This window comes from Anomaloglossus baeobatrachus, chromosome 12 (assembly GCF_048569485.1).
Source record: "Anomaloglossus baeobatrachus isolate aAnoBae1 chromosome 12, aAnoBae1.hap1, whole genome shotgun sequence".
Taxonomy (NCBI): Eukaryota; Metazoa; Chordata; class Amphibia; order Anura; family Aromobatidae; genus Anomaloglossus; species Anomaloglossus baeobatrachus.
Genome location: NC_134364.1, coordinates 3,906,392 through 3,930,999, shown reverse-complemented (window position 1 = coordinate 3,930,999; position 24,608 = coordinate 3,906,392). Strand labels below are relative to the sequence as shown.

At 52.6% G+C, this 24,608-nt stretch overlaps 1 protein-coding gene across 3 annotated transcripts in view; it reads right to left on the bottom strand.

The window, feature by feature from the left end:
• Window positions 1-24,608, bottom strand: part of NRXN3 (neurexin 3) — a 693,208-nt gene that overhangs the window by 289,017 nt on the left and 379,583 nt on the right. For all 3 annotated transcript variants that reach the window (XM_075330463.1, XM_075330464.1, XM_075330465.1), the window contains 3 exons: window positions 22,639-22,812; window positions 21,486-21,512; window positions 19,269-19,388 (listed from right to left, as the gene is read on the bottom strand). In XM_075330463.1, the coding sequence (XP_075186578.1) occupies window positions 19,269-19,388; window positions 21,486-21,512; window positions 22,639-22,812 (321 nt within the window). The remainder of the gene's footprint in view (window positions 1-19,268; window positions 19,389-21,485; window positions 21,513-22,638; window positions 22,813-24,608) is intronic.

Genomic DNA, 24,608 nt, shown 5'->3' with positions numbered 1-24,608 from the left:
GGATCACTACTGCGTCACAGAAACCGTGCCTCAGCTGCGATCTCGCTATGTGTGACGGGGCCTTTAGGGTACCTCTTAATGCCCTTTGGGCAAATAGTGTTTGTCACACCCGGTCAGCGTAGGGGTAATTATACAATCAGATGTCAGTGTTTGAACATAGCCTAACACACTCCTCTAATTACTTAATCTATGCTGCATTTTTTAAGCCTTTTCCCCCTGATTTGATGCGTTTTTGGTGCAGACGTGAAGCGTTTTTAAGTGTCATTTTATAGCACAAAAAATTCTGCATTTAGAATCAGAGCTGCAGTTTTTTTTACCTGCATTTTTTTTTTAAGCTCCACATAGAAACTTCTAGAGAAAAAAAAAAACAAAACACCAAAACCTCACAGTTCAGCGGCGTCTTTAGACCCTCGGGGGGGGGGGGGGGGCAGTTCAGCGTCATCTTCAGACCCTCGGGGGGCGCAGTTCAGCGTCATCTTCAGACCCTCGGGGGGCGCAGTTCAGCGTCGTCTTCAGACCCTTGGGGGGGGGGGGCGCAGTTCAGCGTCGTCTTTAGACCCTCGGGGGGCGCAGTTCAGCATCATCTTCAGACCCTCGGGGGGCGCAGTTCAGCGTCATCTTCAGACACTCGGGGGGCGCAGTTCAGCCTCATCTTCAGACCCTTGGAGGGCGTAGTTCGGCGTCGTCTTTATACCCTCGGGGGGGCGCAGTTCAGCCTCATCTTCAGACCCTCGGGGGGCGCGGTTCTCATGAAATCTCATCCACTTTGCTCGGACAGTTAAACACTGCAGAATTTCTGAGTAAATAAAGCAACAGAAAAAGTGCAGCACTAACACTGTATGTGAACACAGCTTAAAACCCAAGCAGAGCGGATGTGATTTCATGAAATATTCGCCCTTGGTGCATCTAAAGACGCCGCTGTCCTCTGCGGTTTTGGTGGGTTTTTTTATCATCTTTTTAATAAAAAAATGTGATTGCATTGTTAAACACAGCATCACCAGCGGTTCTTGTAATAAAAAAGCGTTAAAAATGTGGTGTCACATCTGCCCGGAAAACGCACGAAATGAGCAGAAAATGGCAGAAAAGAAACACAGCAAACAGGCGATAACACCGGTCAACACAAAAAAATCATCAGCAAAGGTAAGATGTCTGTTTTATGGAGTGTGATGTGCGGATTCCAAAAATCTGCTTAGTTTTGCTCTATCACATAAAGCTTCTGAGATAGAAGTATTGTTGTCATTATTTCTGCAATTGCAGTGTGTGCCGGGCCCCCCGTGTGATGGGCCGGGCCCCCCGTGTGATGGGCCGGGCCCCCCGTGTGATGGGCCGGGCCCCCCGTTTGATGGGCCGGGCCCCCTATGTGTGATCTGCCGGGCCCCTCAAATCACGATGAGTCTGTACCTGATGGAGCAGCCAGAACGCTTTACTCAGCATGAAGTCAATGATCTCATCAGAGACCTTTCATCATCAGAAGATAAAGCTGAACTTCTTGCATCTAGACTGAAACAGAACAATCTTCTTCATGATGACGTGAGTGTGTTATTACCGAAACAGAAGTAACACTGTAACACAATTTTTCACAGTTGATGGAGCAATGGTGTGCTGTAACAATGTGAATGGCCTCTTTGAAGAACTGAAGAGTATCTTGTTGCAGATTGGCGATTGTTTATTGACTCATCCCAGAGAAGTGTGACAGCCGCGCTGCTTCACAAGGGACATAAGAAGGCATTAATCCCTATTGCTCACTCATGTCATCTAAAGGAAAGTGATGGAAATCTGTCAGTGTTTTGTATGCTGTACAATATAAGTATCATCAATGGAATATCTGTGGAGACAGTGATTGCTAATGGGAATGCGAGGAGGTGTCACACAATATTGCTGCTTCTTGTGTGTATGGGACAGTAGAAATCCAGTAGAGCAGTATGTTCATCGTGATCGGGGACAGACACATCTCTGCTCCAGGTACAGACAATGGTCCGCAAAATCCTTTATTGCTCCAACAAAAATCTTTCTTCCTCCACTACATATAAAGTTGGGATTGATTAAAGACGGACTCACGGGCAGAAAAGCAGCAGGTACACAGCGTGTGAATACTGACTCACGGGCAGAAAAGCAGCAGGTACACTGCGTGTGAATACTGACTCACGGGCAGGAAAGCAGCAGGTACACTGCGTGTGAATACTGACTCACGGGCAGAAAAGCAGCAGGTACGCTGCGTGTGAATACTGACTCACGGGCAGAAAAGCAGCAGGTACGCTGCGTGTGAACACTGACTCACGGGCAGGAAAGCAGCAGGTACACTGCGTGTGAATACTGACTCACGGGCAGAAAAGCAGCAGGTACGCTGCGTGTGAATACTGACTCACGGGCAGAAAAGCAGCAGGTACACAGCGTGTGAATACTGACTCACGGGCAGAAAAGCAGCAGGTACACTGCGTGTGAATACTGACTCACGGGCAGAAAAGCAGCAGGTACACAGCGTGTGAATACTGACTCACGGGCAGAAAAGCAGCAGGTACACAGCGTGTGAATACTGACTCACGGGCAGAAAAGCAGCAGGTACACACCATGTGAATACTGACTCACGGGCAGAAAAGCAGCAGGTACACAGCGTGTGAACACTGACTCACGGGCAGAAAAGCAGCAGGTACACAGCGTGTGAACACTGACTCACGGGCAGAAAAGCAGCAGGTACACAGCGTGTGAATACTGACTCACGGGCAGAAAAGCAGCAGGTACACAGCGTGTGAATACTGACTCACGGGCAGAAAAGCAGCAGGTACACAGCGTGTGAATACTGACTCACGGGCAGAAAAGCAGCAGGTACACAGCGTGTGAATACTGACTCACGGGCAGAAAAGCAGCAGGTACACAGCGTGTGAATACTGACTCACGGGCAGAAAAGCAGCAGGTACGCTGCGTGTGAATACTGACTCACGGGCAGAAAAGCAGCAGGTACACTGCGTGTGAATACTGACTCACGGGCAGAAAAGCAGCAGGTACACAGCGTGTGAATACTGACTCACGGGCAGAAAAGCAGCAGGTACACAGCGTGTGAATACTGACTCACGGGCAGAAAAGCAGCAGGTACACAGCGTGTGAATACTGACTCACGGGCAGAAAAGCAGCAGGTACGCTGCGTGTGAATACTGACTCACGGGCAGAAAAGCAGCAGGTACACAGCGTGTGAATACTGACTCACGGGCAGAAAAGCAGCAGGTACGCTGCGTGTGAATACTGACTCACGGGCAAAAAAGCAGCAGGTACACAGCGTGTGAATACTGACTCACGGGCAGAAAAGCAGCAGGTACACAGCGTGTGAACACTGACTCACGGGCAGAAAAGCAGCAGGTAGGCTGCGTGTGAACACTGACTCACGGGCAGAAAAGCAGCAGGTACGCTGCGTGTGAATACTGACTCACGGGCAGAAAAGCAGCAGGTACACAGCGTGTGAATACTGACTCACGGGCAGGAAAGTAGCAGGTACGCTGCGTGTGAATACTGACTCATGGGCAGAAAAGCAGCAGGTACGCTGCGTGTGAATACTGACTCACGGGCAGAAAAGCAGCAGGTACGCTGCGTGTGAATACTGACTCACGGGCAAAAAAGCAACAGGTACGCTGCGTGTGAATACTGACTCACGGGCAGAAAAGCAGCAGGTACGCTGCGTGTGAATACTGACTCACGGGCAGAAAAGCAGCAGGTAGGCTGCGTGTGAATACTGACTCACGGGCAGAAAAGCAGCAGGTACACAGCATGTGAACACTGACTCACGGGCAGGAAAGCAGCAGGTACACAGCGTGTGAATACTGACTCACGGGCAGAAAAGCAGCAGGTACACAGCGTGTGAACACTGACTCACGGGCAGGAAAGCAGCAAGTACACAGCGTGTGAATACTGACTCACGGGCAGAAAAGCAGCAGGTACACAGCGTGTGAACACTGACTCACGGGCAGAAAAGCAGCAGGTACGCTGCGTGTGAATACTGACTCACGGGCAAAAAAGCAACAGGTACGCTGCGTGTGAATACTGACTCACGGGCAGGAAAGCAGCAGGTACACTGCGTGTGAACACTGACTCACGGGCAAAAAAGCAGCAGGTACACAGCGTGTGAATACTGACTCACGGGCAGAAAAGCAGCAGGTACGCTGCGTGTGAATACTGACTCACGGGCAGAAAAGCAGCAGGTAGGCTGCGTGTGAATACTGACTCACGGGCAGAAAAGCAGCAGGTACACAGCATGTGAACACTGACTCACGGGCAGGAAAGCAGCAGGTACACAGCGTGTGAATACTGACTCACGGGCAGAAAAGCAGCAGGTACACAGCGTGTGAACACTGACTCACGGGCAGGAAAGCAGCAGGTACACAGCGTGTGAATACTGACTCACGGGCAGAAAAGCAGCAGGTACACAGCATGTGAACACTGACTCACGGGCAGAAAAGCAGCAGGTACGCTGCGTGTGAATACTGACTCACGGGCAGAAAAGCAGCAGGTACACAGCGTGTGAACACTGACTCACGGGCAGGAAAGCAGCAGGTACACTGCGTGTGAACACTGACTCACGGGCAAAAAAGCAGCAGGTACACTGCGTGTGAACACTGACTCACGGGCAGAAAATCAGCAGGTACGCTGCGTGTGAATACTGACTCACGGGCAGAAAAGCAGCAGGTACACAGCATGTGAACACTGACTCACGGGCAGAAAAGCAGCAGGTACGCTGCGTGTGAATACTGACTCACGGGCAGAAAAGCAGCAGGTACACAGCGTGTGAACACTGACTCACGGGCAGAAAAGCAGCAGGTACACAGCGTGTGAACACTGACTCACGGGCAGAAAAGCAGCAGGTACACAGCGTGTGAACACTGACTCACGGGCAGAAAAGCAGCAGGTACACAGCGTGTGAACACTGACTCACGGGCAGAAAAGCAGCAGGTACGCTGCGTGTGAATACTGACTCACGGGCAGGAAAGCAGCAGGTACACAGCGTGTGAACACTGACTCACGGGCAGAAAAGCAGCAGGTACACAGCGTGTGAACACTGACTCACGGGCAGAAAAGCAGCAGGTACACAGCGTGTGAATACTGACTCACGGGCAGAAAAGCAGCAGGTACACAGCGTGTGAATACTGACTCACGGGCAGAAAAGCAGCAGGTACACAGCGTGTGAACAAGGACTCACGGGCAGAAAAGCAGCAGGTACGCAGCGTGTGAACACTGACTCACGGGCAGAAAATCAGCAGGTACGCTGCGTGTGAACACTGACTCACGGGCAGAAAAGCAGCAGGTACACAGCATGTGAACACTGACTCACGGGCAGAAAAGCAGCAGGTACACAGCGTGTGAACACTGACTCACGGGCAGAAAAGCAGCAGGTACGCTGCGTGTGAATACTGACTCACGGGCAGGAAAGCAGCAGGTACACAGCATGTGAACACTGACTCACGGGCAGAAAAGCAGCAGGTACACAGCGTGTGAACACTGACTCACGGGCAGAAAAGCAGCAGGTACACAGCGTGTGAATACTGACTCACGGGCAGGAAAGCAGCAGGTACACAGCATGTGAACACTGACTCACGGGCAGAAAAGCAGCAGGTACACAGCGTGTGAACACTGACTCACGGGCAGAAAAGCAGCAGGTACACAGCGTGTGAACACTGACTCACGGGCAGAAAAGCAGCAGGTACGCTGCGTGTGAACACGGACTCACGGGCAGAAAAGCAGCAGGTACGCAGCGTGTGAATACTGACTCACGGGCAGGAAAGCAGCAGGTACACAGCGTGTGAATACTGACTCACGGGCAGAAAAGCAGCAGGTACACAGCGTGTGAACACTGACTCACGGGCAGAAAAGCAGCAGGTACGCAGCATGTGAATACTGACTCACGGGCAGAAAAGCAGCAGGTACGCAGCATGTGAATACTGACTCACGGGCAGAAAAGCAGCAGGTACACAGCGTGTGAACACTGACTCACGGGCAGGAAAGCAGCAAGTACGCTGCGTGTGAATACTGACTCACGGGCAGGAAAGCAGCAAGTACGCTGCGTGTGAATACTGACTCACGGGCAGAAAAGCAGCAGGTACGCTGCGTGTGAACACTGACTCACGGGCAGAAAAGCAGCAGGTACACTGCGTGTGAATACTGACTCACGGGCAGAAAAGCAGCAGGTACACTGCGTGTGAACACTGACTCACGGGTAGAAAAGCAGCAGGTACACAGCGTGTGAACACTGACTCACGGGCAGGAAAGCAGCAAGTACGCTGCGTGTGAATACTGACTCACGGGCAGAAAAGCAGCAGGTACGCTGCGTGTGAACACTGACTCACGGGCAGGAAAGCAGCAGGTACGCTGCGTGTGAATACTGACTCACGGGCAGAAAAGCAGCAGGTACACTGCGTGTGAATACTGACTCACGAGCAGAAAAGCAGCAGGTACACTGCGTGTGAATACTGACTCACGGGCAGAAAAGCAACAGGTACGCTGCGTGTGAATACTGACTCACGGGCAGAAAAGCAGCAGGTACGCTGCGTGTGAACACTGACTCACGGGCAGGAAAGCAGCAGGTACACAGCGTGTGAATACTGACTCACGGGCAGGAAAGCAGCAGGTACACTGCGTGTGAATACTGACTCACGGGCAGAAAAGCAGCAGGTACGCTGCGTGTGAATACTGACTCACGGGCAGAAAAGCAGCAGGTACGCTGCGTGTGAACACTGACTCACGGGCAGGAAAGCAGCAGGTACGCTGCGTGTGAATACTGACTCACGGGCAGAAAAGCAGCAGGTACGCTGCGTGTGAACACTGACTCACGGGCAGGAAAGCAGCAGGTACACAACGTGTGAATACTGACTCACGGGCAGAAAAGCAGCAGGTACACAGCGTGTGAATACTGACTCACGGGCAGAAAAGCAGCAGGTACACAGCGTGTGAATACTGACTCACGGGCAGGAAAGCAGCAGGTACACAGCATGTGAATACTGACTCACGGGCAGAAAAGCAGCAGGTACACAGCGTGTGAACACTGACTCACGGGCAGAAAAGCAGCAGGTACACAGCGTGTGAATACTGACTCACGGGCAGGAAAGCAGCAGGTACGCAGCGTGTGAATACTGACTCACGGGCAGGAAAGCAGCAGGTACACACCGTGTGAATACTGACTCACGGGCAGGAAAGCAGCAGGTACGCAGCGTGTGAATACTGACTCACGGGCAGAAAAGCAGCAGGTACACAGCGTGTGAATACTGACTCACGGGCAGGAAAGCAGCAGGTACACAGCGTGTGAACACTGACTCACGGGCAGAAAAGCAGCAGGTACACAGCGTGTGAACACTGACTCACGGGCAAAAAAGCAGCAGGTACACTGCGTGTGAACACTGACTCACGGGCAGAAAAGCAGCAGGTACGCTGCGTGTGAATACTGACTCACGGGCAGGAAAGCAGCAGGTACGCTGCGTGTGAACACTGACTCACGGGCAAAAAAGCAGCAGGTACACAGCGTGTGAATACTGACTCACGGGCAGGAAAGCAGCAGGTACACAGCATGTGAACACTGACTCACGGGCAGAAAAGCAGCAGGTACACAGCGTGTGAATACTGACTCACGGGCAAGAAAGCAGCAGGTACGCTGCGTGTGAACACTGACTCACGGGCAGAAAAGCAGCAGGTACACAGCGTGTGAACACGGACTCACGGGCAGAAAAGCAGCAGGTACACAGCGTGTGAATACTGACTCACGGGCAGGAAAGCAGCAGGTACGCAGCGTGTGAATACTGACTCACGGGCAGGAAAGCAGCAGGTACACAGCGTGTGAATACTGACTCACGGGCAGGAAAGCAGCAGGTACACAGCATGTGAACACTGACTCACGGGCAGAAAAGCAGCAGGTACACAGCGTGTGAATACTGACTCACGGGCAAGAAAGCAGCAGGTACGCTGCGTGTGAACACTGACTCACGGGCAGAAAAGCAGCAGGTACACAGCGTGTGAACACTGACTCACAGGCAGAAAAGCAGCAGGTACACAGCGTGTGAATACTGACTCACGGGCAGGAAAGCAGCAGGTACGCAGCGTGTGAATACTGACTCACGGGCAGAAAAGCAGCAGGTACACAGCGTGTGAATACTGACTCACGGGCAGGAAAGCAGCAGGTACGCAGCGTGTGAATACTGACTCACGGGCAGGAAAGCAGCAGGTACACAGCGTGTGAACACTGACTCACGGGCAGAAAAGCAGCAGGTACACAGCGTGTGAATACTGACTCACGGGCAGAAAAGCAGCAGGTACGCTGCGTGTGAATACTGACTCACGGGCAGGAAAGCAGCAGGTACGCTGCGTGTGAACACTGACTCACGGGCAGAAAAGCAGCAGGTACACAGCGTGTGAATACTGACTCACGGGCAAGAAAGCAGCAGGTACGCTGCGTGTGAACACTGACTCACGGGCAGAAAAGCAGCAGGTACACAGCGTGTGAATACTGACTCACGGGCAGGAAAGCAGCAGGTACGCAGCGTGTGAATACTGACTCACGGGCAGAAAAGCAGCAGGTACACAGCGTGTGAACACTGACTCACGGGCAGAAAAGCAGCAGGTACACTGCGTGTGAACACTGACTCACGGGCAAGAAAGCAGCAGGTACGCTGCGTGTGAACACTGACTCACGGGCAGAAAAGCAGCAGGTACACAGCGTGTGAACACGGACTCACGGGCAGGAAAGCAGCAGGTACGCTGCGTGTGAATACTGACTCACGGGCAGAAAAGCAGCAGGTACACAGCATGTGAACACTGACTCACGGGCAGGAAAGCAGCAGGTACACAGCGTGTGAATACTGACTCACGGGCAGAAAAGCAGCAGGTACGCTGCGTGTGAATACTGACTCACGGGCAGGAAAGCAGCAGGTACGCTGCGTGTGAATACTGACTCACGGGCAGAAAAGCAGCAGGTACACAGCGTGTGAACACTGACTCACGGGCAGAAAAGCAGCAGGTACACAGCGTGTGAACACTGACTCACGGGCAGAAAAGCAGCAGGTACACAGCGTGTGAACACTGACTCACGGGCAGAAAAGCAGCAGGTACACAGCGTGTGAACACTGACTCACGGGCAGGAAAGCAGCAGGTACACAGCGTGTGAACACTGACTCACGGGCAGAAAAGCAGCAGGTACACAGCGTGTGAACACTGACTCACGGGCAGAAAAGCAGCAGGTACGCTGCGTGTGAACACTGACTCACGGGCAGAAAAGCAGCAGGTACACAGCGTGTGAACACTGACTCACGGGCAGAAAAGCAGCAGGTACACAGCGTGTGAACACTGACTCACGGGCAGAAAAGCAGCAGGTACACAGCGTGTGAACACTGACTCACGGGCAGGAAAGCAGCAGGTACACAGCGTGTGAACACTGACTCACGGGCAGAAAAGCAGCAGGTACACAGCGTGTGAATACTGACTCACGGGCAGAAAAGCAGCAGGTACGCTGCGTGTGAATACTGACTCACGGGCAGAAAAGCAGCAGGTACGCTGCGTGTGAATACTGACTCACGGGCAGAAAAGCAGCAGGTACACAGCGTGTGAATACTGACTCACGGGCAGAAAAGCAGCAGGTACGCTGCGTGTGAATACTGACTCACGGGCAGAAAAGCAGCAGGTACACAGCGTGTGAATACTGACTCACGGGCAGGAAAGCAGCAGGTACACAGCATGTGAACACTGACTCACGGGCAGAAAAGCAGCAGGTACACAGCGTGTGAATACTGACTCACGAGCAGAAAAGCAGCAGGTACACAGCGTGTGAATACTGACTCACGGGCAGGAAAGCAGCAGGTACACAGCATGTGAACACTGACTCACGGGCAGAAAAGCAGCAGGTACACTGCGTGTGAACACTGACTCACGGGCAGAAAAGCAGCAGGTACACAGCGTGTGAATACTGACTCACGGGCAGGAAAGCAGCAGGTACACAGCGTGTGAATACTGTCTCACGGGCAGAAAAGCAGCAGGTACACAGCGTGTGAATACTGACTCACGAGCAGAAAAGCAGCAGGTACACAGCGTGTGAATACTGACTCACGGGCAGAAAAGCAGCAGGTACACAGCGTGTGAATACTGTCTCACGGGCAGAAAAGCAGCAGGTACACAGCGTGTGAACACTGACTCACGGGCAGAAAAGCAGCAGGTACACAGCGTGTGAACACTGACTCACGGGCAGAAAAGCAGCAGGTACGCTGCGTGTGAATACTGACTCACGGGCAGAAAAGCAGCAGGTACACAGCGTGTGAATACTGACTCACGGGCAGAAAAGCAGCAGGTACGCTGCGTGTGAATACTGACTCACGGGCAGAAAAGCAGCAGGTACACAGCGTGTGAATACTGACTCACGGGCAGAAAAGCAGCAGGTACACAGCGTGTGAACACTGACTCACGGGCAGAAAAGCAGCAGGTACACAGCGTGTGAACACTGACTCACGGGCAGAAAAGCAGCAGGTACACAGCGTGTGAACACTGACTCACGGGCAGAAAAGCAGCAGGTACACAGCGTGTGAATACTGACTCACGGGCAGAAAAGCAGCAGGTACCCTGCGTGTGAATACTGACTCACGGGCAGAAAAGCAGCAGGTACACTGCGTGTGAATACTGACTCACGGGCAGAAAAGCAGCAGGTACGCTGCGTGTGAATACTGACTCACGGGCAGAAAAGCAGCAGGTACACAGCGTGTGAACACTGACTCACGGGCAGAAAAGCAGCAGGTACGCAGCGTGTGAACACTGACTCACGGGCAGAAAAGCAGCAGGTACACAGCGTGTGAACACTGACTCACGGGCAGAAAAGCAGCAGGTACGCAGCATGTGAATACTGACTCAGCGTTACTTTTTTATGTTTTTGTTTGGAGAGAAAAAAAATAAAACAATTCACCACATTTTTCACGTGATTTACCGAATCTGATCGCTGTGTTGTTTGGGTCATTATGGAGACAAATACATCCATGTTATTTGTGGATTTATGATGTGTATTATTTTTTTTTTTTATTAAGAGTGCTTAAAAAAATGACATTTTAATTGTTTTTTAATTGTTTAGTCATTTTCTTTTAAGAAAAATCTCTGACTTCTTTTTCTGCAGAATACAAGGACATAGATATACATGTTATATAGCCGTGGATTTCTATATACCAGTATAATCTGCAGCTGCACGTAGACACAATCCTCCCATATGTAGCAATGTCACCAGTGGATCAGAGCTTTAGCGGATGCCTACAATGATGCAAGTTGGGGGTTTGACTCCCAGATCTTTAAGAAGAAAGTACGACACACAGTTTTGTAATGGATTTTGGTTTTTTTTAGGAATCTTCTAGGCAGATAAAATGTTACGTTTTATTTTCTCTCTAGAATACAGGGTCCTGGAAACCTCCCAGTGTTTTCAGTGCAGCCTGTGGATCACTGCTGTAGCTGCTGCCTACGATGATAGAGGTTGTGGGTTTGATTACCAGGGAGAACAGATCACAAGAAAAGAAGACAATTGTGTATTTAGTTAATGTCAGTGCGTGCAAAGCAGAGATGACGATGAAGACGCTGGAGTAAAGAAAGCGAGTGAAAGAAGCGACAAAGTCCTCAGCGGGACGGCCCTACCAAATGGGGACAATCCCAGTGAATTCAGGACAGTTGGGAGCTAGGACATCCCACCAAGAACAAGATCTGCAAGGAGTCTATCTATTACACCTGGCTGCGTGGGTCTCCTCACACTGATGGGGAATTGATTGTGTATAGAATATATGTGTGTGTAGATTATATATATATATATATATATATATATATATATATATATATATATATATATATAAGAGAGAGAGAAACACACACACACACACACACAGTACAGACCAGAAGTTTGGACACACCTTCTCATCTCTAGAACAACTGTTAAGAGGAGACTTTGTGCAGCAGCCTTCATGGTAAAATAGCTGCTAGGAAACCACTGCTAAGGACAGGCAACAAGCAGAAGAGACCACAAGGAATGGACATTAGACCAGTGGAAATCTGTGCTTTGGTCTGATGAGTCCAAATTTGAGATCTTTGGATCCAACCACCGTGTCTGTGTAGAAAAGGTGAACGGATGGACTCTACATGGCTGGTTCCCACCGTGAAGCATGGTGGAGGAGGTGTGATTGTGTGGGGGGCTTTACTGGTGACACTGTTGGGGACTTATTCAGAATTGAAGGCATACAGAACCAGCATGGCTACCACAGCATCTTGCAGCGGCGTGCTATTCCATCTGGTTTGAGTTTAGTTGGACCATAATTTATTTTTCAACAGGACAATGACCCCAAATACTCCTCCAGGCTGTGTAAGGGCTATTTCACCAAGGAGAGTGATTGGGTGCTACGCCAGATGACCTGGCCTCCACAGTCACCAGACCTGAACCCAATCGAGATGGTTTGGGGTGAGCTGGACCGCAGAGTGAAGCCAAAAGGGCCAATAAGTGCTAAGCATCTCTGGGAACTCCTTCAAGACTGGTGGAAGACCATTTCCGGTGACCACCTCTTGAAGCTCATCAAGAGAATGCCAAGAGTGTGCAAAGCAGTAATCAAAGCAAAAGGTGGCGACTGTGAAGAACCTAGAATAATAGACAGATTTTCAGTTGTTTCACACTTTTTTTTTTAAGTATTTCATTCCACATGTTTTAATTCATACTTTTGATGCCTTCAATGTGAATCTACAATTTTCTGAGTCATGAAAATAAAGAAAACTCTTTGAACGAGAAGGTGTGTCTAAACGTTTGGTCTGTACTGTATGTATATGTATATATATATATATATATATATCACACACGCACACAGTGGGTACAAAAAGTATTCAGACCCCTTTAAATTTTTCACTCTTTGTTTCATTGCAGCAGTTTGGTAAATTTTCATTAATGTGCACTCTGCACCCATCTTCCCATCCCCATCTTGACATAAAAAAACAGAAATGTAGAAATTTTTGCAAATTTATTAAAAAAGAAAAACTGAAATATCACATGGTAATAAGTATTCAGCCCCTTTGCTCAGTATAACACATGGTGATAAGTATTCAGCCCCTTTGCTCAGACACTCATATGTAAGTCCCATGCTGTCCATTTCCTTGTGATCCTCCTTGAGGTGGTTCTACGTCTTCATTGGAGTCCAGCTGTGTGTAATTACACTGATAGGACGTGATTTGGAAAGGCGCACACCTGTCTATATAAGACCTCACAGCTCACACTGCATGTCACACCAAATGAGGATCATGAGGCCAAAGGAACTGCCCAAGGAGCTCAGAGACAGAATTGTGGCAAGGCACAGGTCTGGCCAAGGTTACAAAAGAATTTCTGCAGTACTCAAGGTTCCTAAGAGAACAGAGGCCTCCATAATCCTTAAATAGAAGATGTTTGGGACCACCAGAACTCCTCCTAGACCTGGCCATCCAGCCAAACTGAGCAATCGTGGGAGGAGAGCCTTGGTGAGAGAGGTAAAGAAGAACCCCAAGATCACTACGGCTGAGCTCCAGAGATGCAGCAGGGAGATGGGAGAAAGTTCCACAAAGTCACCTATCACTGCAGCCTCCACCAGTCGAGCCTTTATGGCAGAGTGGCCCGACAGAAGCCTCTCCTCAGTGCAAGACATATGAAAACCACACATAGTTTGCAAAAAACACATGAAGGACTCCCAGACTATGAGAAATAAGACTCTCTGGTCTGATGAGATGAAGATAAAACTTTTTGGTGATAATTCTAAGCGGTATGTGTGGAGAAAACCAGACACTGCTCATCACCTGCCCAATACAATCCCCACAGTGAGACATGGTGGTGGCAGCATCATGCTAATGGGGGCAGGGACAGGACGACTGGTTACAATTGAAGGAAAGATGAATGCGGCCAAGTACAGAGATATCCTGGAAGAACACCTCTTCCAGAGTGCTCTGGACCTCAGACTTGGCCGAAGGTTCACCTTCCAACAAGACAATGACCCTAAGCACACAGCTAAAATAACAAAGGAGCCGCTTCAGAACAACTCTGTGACCATTCTTGACCGGCCCAGCCAGAGCCCTGACCTAAACCCAACTGAGCATCTCTGGAGAGACCTGAAAATGGCGTCCACCAACGTTCACCATCCAACCTGACAGAACTGGAGAGGATCTGCAAGGAAGAACGGCCGAGGATCCCCAAATCCAGGATCCCAAGAAGACTCATGGCTGTACTAGCTCAAAAGGGAGGAGGCTTCTACTAAATACTGAGCAAAGGGGCTGAATACTTATGACCATGTGAGATTTCAGTTTTTCTTGTTTAATAAATTTGCAAAAATGTTACATTTGGTTTTTTTTTCAAGATGGGGGATGGGAAGATGGGGGATGGGGTGCAGAGTGTACATTAATGAGAAAAAAATACCAAATGGGTGCAATGAAACAAAGTGAAAAATGTAAAAGGGGTGTGAATACTTTCTGTACCCACTATATATAGTAGCGGTTACTGCCCCCTTCAGACCATGGTATGCTTCACACACACACATTCCCCGATAGTAGTTTCTCGCTATGATGACTCCATCTCTTATGGCGCTCGCGGGTTGTATCTACTGTACATCTACAGGTAACATCCTTGTGATTACTGACACCATATAGATGATGACAGATCTGAGATGCGCACACTGGTGACGGCTATCTGACTCGCGCACGCTGGTGACGGCTATCTGACTCGAGCACGCTGGTGACGGCTATCTGACTCGAGCACGCTGGTGACGGCTATCTGACTCGCGCACGCTGGTGACGGCTATCTGACTCGCGCACGCTGGTGACGGCTATCTGACTCGCGCACGCTGGTGACGGCTATCTGACTCGCGCACGCTGGTGACGGCTATCTGACTCGCGCACGCTGGTGACGGCTATCTGACTCGCGCACGCTGGTGACGGCTATCTGACTCTAGCACGCTGGTGACGGCTATCTGACTCGCGCACACTGGTGACGGCTATCTAACTCGCGCACACTGGTGACGGCTATCTGAGATGCGCATGCTGGTGACGGCTATCTGACTCGAGCACACTGGTCACGGCTATCTGACTCAAGCACACTGGTGACGGCTATCTGACTAGCGCACACTGGTGACGGCTCTGACTCGCGCACACTGGTGACGGCTGACTCTAGCACACTGGTGACGGCTATCTAACTCGACCACACTGGTGACGGCTATCTGACTCGAGCACACTGGTGACGGCTATCTGACTCGAGCACGCTGGTGACGGCTATCTGACTCGAGCACGCTGGTGACGGCTATCTGACTCGAGCACGCTGGTGACGGCTATCTGACTCGAGCACGCTGGTGACGGCTATCTGACTCACGCACACTGGTGACGGCTATCTGACTCGCGCACACTGGTGACGGCTATCTGACTCGACCACACTGGTGACAGCTATCTGACTCGACCACACTGGTGACAGCTATCTGACTCTAGCACACTGGTGACGGCTATCTGACTCTAGCACACTGGTGACGGCTATCTGAGATGCGCACACTGGTGACGGCTATCTGACTCGACCACACTGGTGACAGCTATCTGACTCTAGCACACTGGTGACGGCTATCTGAGATGCGCACACTGGTGACGGCTATCTGACTCGACCACACTGGTGACGGCTATCTGACTCGCGCACGCTGGTGACGGCTATCTGACTCGCGCACGCTGGTGACGGCTATCTGACTCGCGCACGCTGGTGACGGCTATCTGACTCGCGCACGCTGGTGACGGCTATCTGACTCGCGCACGCTGGTGACGGCTATCTGACTCGCGCACGCTGGTGACAGCTATCTGACTCTAGCACGCTGGTGACGGCTATCTGACTCGCGCACGCTGGTGACGGCTATCTGACTCGCGCACGCTGGTGACGGCTATCTGACTCTAGCACGCTGGTGACGGCTATCTGACTCGCGCACACTGGTGACGGCTATCTAACTCGCGCACACTGGTGACGGCTATCTGAGATGCGCATGCTGGTGACGGCTATCTGACTCGAGCACACTGGTCACGGCTATCTGACTCAAGCACACTGGTGACGGCTATCTGACTAGCGCACACTGGTGACGGCTCTGACTCGCGCACACTGGTGACGGCTGACTCTAGCACACTGGTGACGGCTATCTAACTCGACCACACTGGTGACGGCTATCTGACTCGAGCACACTGGTGACGGCTATCTGACTCGAGCACGCTGGTGACGGCTATCTGACTCGAGCACGCTGGTGACGGCTATCTGACTCGAGCACGCTGGTGACGGCTATCTGACTCGAGCACGCTGGTGACGGCTATCTGACTCACGCACACTGGTGACGGCTATCTGACTCGCGCACACTGGTGACGGCTATCTGACTCGACCACACTGGTGACAGCTATCTGACTCGACCACACTGGTGACAGCTATCTGACTCTAGCACACTGGTGACGGCTATCTGAGATGCGCACACTGGTGACGGCTATCTGACTCGACCACACTGGTGACGGCTATCTGACTCGCGCACACTGGTGACGGCTATCTGACTCGCGCACACTGGTGACGGCTATCTGAGATGCGCACACTGGTGACGGCTATCTGACTCGGGCACGCTGGTGACGGCTATCTAACTCGAGCACGCTGGTGACGGCTATCTGACTCGCGCACACTGGTGACGGCTATCTGACTCGAGCACACTGGTGACGGCTATCTGACTCAAGCACACTGGTGACGGCTATCTGACTCAAGCACACTGGTGACGGCTATCTGACTCGAGCACACTGGTGACGGCTATCTGAGATGCGCACGCTGGTGACGGCTATCTGAGATGCGCACGCTGGTGACGGCTATCTGACTCGAGCACACTGGTCACGGCTATCTGACTCGAGCACACTGGTGACGGCTATCTGACTCGAGCACACTGGTGACGGCTATCTGACTCGAGCACACTGGTGACGGCTATCTGAGATGCGCACGCTGGTGACGGCTATCTAACTCGAGCACACTGGTGACGGCTATCTGACTCGCACACACTGGTGACGGCTATCTGACTCGATCACACTGGTGACGGCTATCTGAGATGCGCACACTGGTGACGGCTATCTGAGATGCGCACGCTGGTGACGGCTATCTGACTCGCACACACTGGTGACGGCTATCTGACTCAAGCACACTGGTGACGGCTATCTGAGATGCGCACGCTGGTGACGGCTATCTGAGATGCGCACGCTGGTGACGGCTATCTGAGATGCGCACGCTGGTGACGGCTATCTGACTCAAGCACACTGGTGACGGCTATCTGAGATGCGCACGCTGGTGACGGCTATCTGAGTCGCGCACACTGGTGACGGCTATCTGAGTCGCGCACACTGGTGACGGCTGACTCTAGCACACTGGTGACTGCTAACTGACTCGCGCACACTGGTGACGGCTATCTAACTCGAGCACACTGGTGACGGCTATCTGACTCGAGCACACTGGTGACGGTTATCTGACTCGCGCACACTGGTGACGGCTATCTGACTCGAGCACACTGGTGACGGCTATCTGACTCGAGCACGCTGGTGACGGCTATCTGACTCGAGCACGCTGGTGACGGCTATCTGACTCACGCACACTGGTGACGGCTATCTGACTCGCGCACACTGGTGACGGCTATCTGACTCGCGCACACTGGTGACGGCTATCTGACTCGCGCACACTGGTGACGGCTATCTGACTCGCGCACACTGGTGACGGCTATCTGACTCGCGCACACTGGTGACGGCTATCTGACTCGCGCACACTGGTGACGGCTATCTGACTCGCGCACACTGGTGACGGCTATCTGACTCGCGCACACTGGTGACGGCTATCTGACTCGCGCACACTGGTGACGGCTATCTGACTCGCGCACACTGGTGACGGCTATCTGACTCGCGCACACTGGTGACGGCTATCTGAGATGCGCACGCTGGTGACGGCTATCTGACTCGCACACACTGGTGACGGCTATCTGACTCGAGCACACTGGTGACGGCTATCTGAGATGCGCACGCTGGTGATGGCTATCTAACTCGAGCACGCTGGTGACGGCTATCTGACTCGCACACACTGGTGACGGCTATCTGACTCGAGCACACTGGTGACGGCTATCTGAGATGCGCACGCTGGTGACGGCTATCTGAGATGCGCACGCTGGTGACGGCTATCTGACTCGCACACACTGGTGACGGCTATCTGACTCGAGCACACTGGTGACGGCTATCTGACTCGCGCACACTGGTGACGGCTCTGACTCGCGCACACTGGTGACGGCTCTGACTCGCGCACACTGGTGACGGCTCTGACTCGCGCACACTGGTGACGGCTCTGACTCGCGCACACTGGTGACGGCTCTGACTCGCGCACACTGGTGACAGCTATCTGAGATGCGCACGCTGGTGACGGCTATCTGACTCGCGCACGCTGGTGACGGCCATCCAAGAGCAGACCACTCTAGCCATCCACGAGCAGTCCACGCTAAGACGCAGACCACTCTCCATACAGAGTCATTCCCACAAGCTCTGCCTTTATGTATTTGTAGAACAGCGGAGGATCTGGGGCCCGTTCACGCTGTGTATGGGCACATGGGGCTCATGCGGCGGTACAAGGTGGGGCGGAGGTCACAGGGACAGCGATGCGCCGCAGCTCAGACGGGACGTTTTGTTTTCTGTGGTGGTTTAATTAGATATTATAAATAATTAACTTCCCTCCGACTAAAGAATAATTACAACCGCAGACGACCTCTGGATTCCCAGACACCGCTCCGCTACGTCCCTCAGGAGCTGATGATGGCGCCCGCTGCGGAGCACAGATGTAAAGGCAACAGGTACCACTTCCTCATGTAATATCTTACCTGTAGGGTAATGATGGCCACAAGTGACACAACTCACCTGCTCAGTCCCCCTAGTACACTAACCCCTATACCACCAGGGTCCATCCATCCTCACCATGATGAGAGTAGTCCCAGGACACGGCGCAGTGCTGGGGCGGTGTCATGAGAGGATTTATCTCTGTGATACCAGACTTCCCACCATTTGTGATGTATGTTCTGCTGGGAGTTATGGTACCAGCTGTATTTCGGGCGGATCTTTGTGTCTGTGGTGTGTAAGTGCAGGCTTCGGGTCTCCACCATCACCAGCTTCTACCACCATCTCACAACCCCTACCTTCTGCCATGAACTTGCCCCAGGATGATGGGACACATCTGTGGAGTGTGAATGTGGCCCTGTGGCGGGTCAGGCTGCAGCATGGTCTGTACTCACGGTCATTGCACTGGGGGCCCGAGAAGGACGTCATGGAGCAGTCGCAGGTGAAGCCCTCCCATTGTTGCATGCACACGCCCTGGTTTGCACAGGAGTCTTCCTGACAGGTGGTTGTCGGACCTGCAAGCCAGCACAGAACAGAGAAGTCAGCACCGCGGCCCGATTCCCCCAGACGCCCCCAGCAAGTCCCCAAATGTCAGACTGGAAGCATGCAACAACAGGACACGTCAATCATGCAGGGCCGGACAGCAGCCGATACCCACCCTGTCCAGAGGGGGCGACACCACACATGCAGCAAAGGATAGACCCCCCCAGCTGCAGAGAGACTGGGACCCTGCTGCAAGGGGAGCTCCTCCCACTACTCACAAGGCCCTCCCCCTGTATGTGGCTCCTCCTCTACCAGTAAGGCCTCTTCCTGGCGGGTGACTTGTGAGCACGCTGCTGATTGCTGGTGGCCCCTCTATAGACTCACCACTCTCTGCACCAAGGCTCTTGGTGAACTACAAGTAGCAGCAGGTCCCTTTCACCCAACAGTCAACAAGTAGCCTTCAACAGACGGTGCAGTCCTGTAGACTGTTATCTTCTCTATTTTCTGGGCACAAGTCGGCCATGATGGACGACGATCACATGTACAGCACTGATCCGCCAGCACATCACAGCAGGACAGAATAGACTTCAATGGTAACATACTGGATCATGTCCTGCTGAGACCCGGGACCACTGCTGGATCCGTTCTGTCGAATGATTGCTGCACATCTGAACAGAGCCTTACTACCAGGAGCCCATGGATTTCCATCACCACCGCTGTGCCCACTGCTGATGGACCTGCAGGGCAGGGAATGAGCGCCCTCTATCTGTGGTGGAGGGGGATGTATGGAAACCCCAGTGTGGCTGAGGAGGAGATACTAGGGAACGAGAGGCCATGATGCTGGGAGTCCGGGAGCCATTGTGTTACCCGACTGCATACAGTGCTGGCACAAGACAAGGACAGGATCGGACGAGGCATCATGCAGGAGACACACGAGGCATCATGCAGGAGACACACAGATGATAGGCACGATCAGCACTGAATCCTCCCGCCTCAGTGCTGACTCTGCTCTCCACAGCCAGACCACCCGCCAGGATCAGCCGCACACAGGTGCCCTCTGCTGGTGGTGGCCGGATCATCCGCCAGGATCAGCCGCACACAGGTGCCCTCTGCTGGTGGTACCCGGATCATCTGCCAGGATCAGCCGCACACAGGTGCCCTCTGCTGGTGGTGACCGGATCATCCGCCAGGATAAGCCGCACACAGGTGCCCTCTGCTGGTGGTACCCGGATCATCCGCCAGGATCAGCCGCACACAGGTGCCCTCTGCTGGTGGTGGCCGGATCATCCGCCAGGATCAGCCGCACACAGGTGCCCTCTGCTGGTGGTTGCCGGATCACCCGCCAGGATCAGCCGCACACAGGTGCCCTCTGCTGGTGGTGGCCGGATCACCCGCCAGGATCAGCCGCACACAGGTGCCCTCTGCTGGTGGTGGCCAGATAACCCGCCAGGATCAGCCGCACACAGGTTGCCTCTGCTGGTTGTTGCCGGATCACCCGCCAAGATCAGCCACACACAGGTGCCCTCTGCTGGTGGTACCCGGATCATCCGCCAGGATCAGCCGCACACAGGTGCCCTCTGCTGGTGGTACCCGGATCATCCGCCAGGATCAGCCGCACACAGGTGCCCTCTGCTGGTGGTGACCGGATCACCCGCCAGGATCAGCTGCACACAGGTGCCCTCTGCTGGTGGTGGCCGGACCACCCACCAGGATCAGCCGCACACAGGTGCCCTCTGTTGGTGGTGGCCGGATCACCTGCCAGGATCAGCTGCACACAGGTGCCCTCTGCTGGTGGTGGCCGGATCAGCTGCGCACAGGTGCCCTCTGCTGGAGGTGGCCGGACCACCCGCCAGGATCAGCCGCACACAGGTGCCCTCTGATCTTGGTGACCGAATCACCCGCCAGGATCAGCCGCACACAGGTGCCCTCTGCTGGTGGTGGCATGATCAGCCGCGCACAGGTGCCCTCTGCTGGTGGTGGCCGGACCACCCGCCAGGATCAGCCGCACACAGGTGCCCACTGCTGGTGGTGGCCGGATCACCCGCCAGGATCAGCTGCACACAGGTGCCCTCTGCTGGTGGTGAGGCTGTGGCGCAGGAGACCATGCAGGTTAGCTGGTGGTGGACTACCTTGTAGATTAGCTTTGGTCAAAGCATCTTTGTTAGCCGAGGAACAAAAACAAAGCAGATGTTAGTACAGCAGTGACTCTTGGGGCGACCCCAATCCCCCCTCCCCCAAGAAAAGCAACATCCATCAGAATGGCAAAAAACAAACCCAAGCAGCGGATGGGCAGGCGGCGGGCAGGCAGCGGGCAGCCAGCAAGTCCCGTCACAAGCAAAGCTCACAGTGCAGGAAGCGTCGCCCCGTCCCCCGATCATTGTGTGACACATACATATCCTCCTGACATACAGCAGTCCCTCCGCCAGGCAGCAGGTATGGGGGGCGCTATCTGCACATCCCACCACTCACCATGTCGGGCTGTACGGCAGCTCCTGTCCTGCTGAGTTGTTAGAGGGGTGGGGGTCCCCCCAGAATTACAACATGGAGGGATTCAGAGGAGAAATCTCATCAGCCACATCCGTACTGATACAGACCCCCAGTGACAGGACCACCCTCACACTGGTCCCATGTCAGTACAAGGACAGCACACAGCAAAGCATGATGGGAAGGGATGAAATGCTGATGGGCGGATGAGACATTCAGACCGTCCTGGCGGTGGGCAGCAGTAACACAAGCGGAGTGGTGACCCGTGGCCATTACCCCCCGACAAGACAGACACCAGAGACACAGAGAAGCATTTATTACAGGAGACAGACGGGGACACGGCGGTGTGGGGACCATGGGGCGCCCCCCGCCTGTGTGCGGGGTCCGGACGTCCTCCGTTATGTGAGCAGCGCCTCTTCTCCAGGACTCCTGCTGATCTTCTTACATTGATGCCACCATGTCCATTCCGGCACCTTCTTTACAGTGTAGTCGGGCGGCACAAGTTCATGTTCGCTTTCTTAGGACGATCATTTAAAGTCATATGTGCTTTGTGCAGCTGACAATAAGGAGCAATGTGAGGGAGGGAAGACGCCGCGGGCTCCGGCACCACCCTGCGGGCTCCGGCACCACCCTGCGGGCACACCGGGGTGGACAGGAGGAGGGCGAGGACAGTGGAAGTGAAGATCAGGGGGAGGGAGATGGAGAAGATGGGTGAAGATGAGCGTGGTGCTGGAACCTGGAGGAATGGTGTGAATGAGTCCCACAGACGACTGCTGCCATCACTATATGAACTGGTACCTTCACATCCGCGCTCAATCTGCCCGCTGCGGTGCAGGGCGTCATTGATCAGGTCAGGGAGTTTTCCGTTAAGATCCACGGAGGCCAGACAACCTTCAAAACCATCTCTGGAGGCCACAAGCTTTGGCAGAGTGCTGTACATGATCTGATTCAAGCCGGCGATATACAGGTCACCTGTCAGAACAGAAAAGACAGGAGGTGGTCAATAGTACTAGAGACTCGAAACATGCTCCCGCTCATTATCCCCACAGACGACACCCGAAACGTGCTCTCGCTCATTATCTCTACAGACAAGACCCGAAACGTGCTCCAGCGCATTATCTCTACAGACTGGATCCGGAGCGTTCTCCTGCTCATTATCTCTACAGACTGGATCCGGAGCGTTCTCCTGCTCATTATCTCCACAGACTAGATCCGGAGCGTTCTCCTGCTCATTATCTCCACAGACTAGATCCGGAGCGTTCTCCTGCTCATTATCTATACAGACAAGACCCGAAACGTGCTCCAGCTCATTATCTCTACAGACTGGATCCGGAGTGTCTTCCAGCTCATTATCTCTACAGACTAGATCCGGAGCGTTCTCCTACTCATTATCTCCACAGACTAGATCCGGAGCGTTCTCCTGCTCATTATCTCTACAGACTAGATCCGGAGCGTTCTCCTGCTCATTATCTCTACAGACAAGACCCGAAACGTGCTCCAGCGCATTATCTCCACAGACTAGATCCGGAGCGTTCTCCTGCTCATTATCTCTACAGACTGGATCCGGAGTGTCTTCCAGCTCATTATCTCTACAGACTAGATCCGGAGCGTTCTCCTGCTAATTATCTCCACAGACTAGATCCGGAGCGTTCTCCTGCTCATTATCTCTACAGACTAGATCCGGAGCATTCTCCTGCTCATTATCTCTACAGACAAGACCCGAAACGTGCTCCAGCGCATTATCTCCACAGACTAGATCCGGAGCGTTCTCCTGCTCATTATCTCTACAGACTGGATCCGGAGTGTCTTCCAGCTCATTATCTCTACAGACTAGATCCGGAGCATTCTCCTGCTCATTATCTCCACAGACTAGATCCGGAGCGTTCTCCTGCTCATTATCTCTACAGACTGGATCCGGAGCGTTCTCCTGCTCATTATCTCCACAGACTAGATCCGGAGCGTTCTCCTGCTCATTATCTCCACAGACTAGATCCGGAGCGTTCTCCTGCTCATTATCTCCACAGACTAGATCCGGAGCGTTCTCCTGCTCATTATCTCTACAGACTACAGTCCCTGACAGAAGTTCTGTCGCTTATCCATGTTATGTAAATAAAAGTTTATAACCTGCCTTTAAATTCATCCATTGGTTTTATAAATTACTATTTTGAAAGTTGAAACCCTCCCAAATTTGGTTTAGGTGATGAAAATAAAGTTGCTGCAAAGCTGAAATATTGATCATTTAATGAACACAGAAAGGTCAGATTTTGGCAAGACAAAAGTTTTGTCGCCCACAGAAAGTAATGTGAAATTCAAACACATAATTACCTTCTAATACAAAGATCTGTTGCATAACATTGGTGAATGAAGTTGTGGTGCTATTAGAGCCATATGTAATGTTTTGTGTGACTTCCATGAGCTTGAAGGGCTGCATCCATGCAGTTCAACAATGATTCATACAATTTATTGATGAAGTCATCAGGAATAGCAGAGAATGCAGTGTTACACGCCTCCCAGAGTTCATCTAGATTCTTTGGTTTTGTCTTCCAAGCTTCCTCTTTCATCCTACCCCAAACATGCTCAATGATGTCCATGTCTGGTGACGGGGCTGGCCAGTCCTTGAGCACCTTGATCTTCTTTGCCAGGAGGAACTTTGTTGTAGAGATGGATGTATGAGATGGAGACCATCCTGCTGTAGAATTTCACCCCTTTTATGATTGGGAATGTAAGAGGTAGCTAATACTTCTTGATATTTTAGGCTATTGATGTTG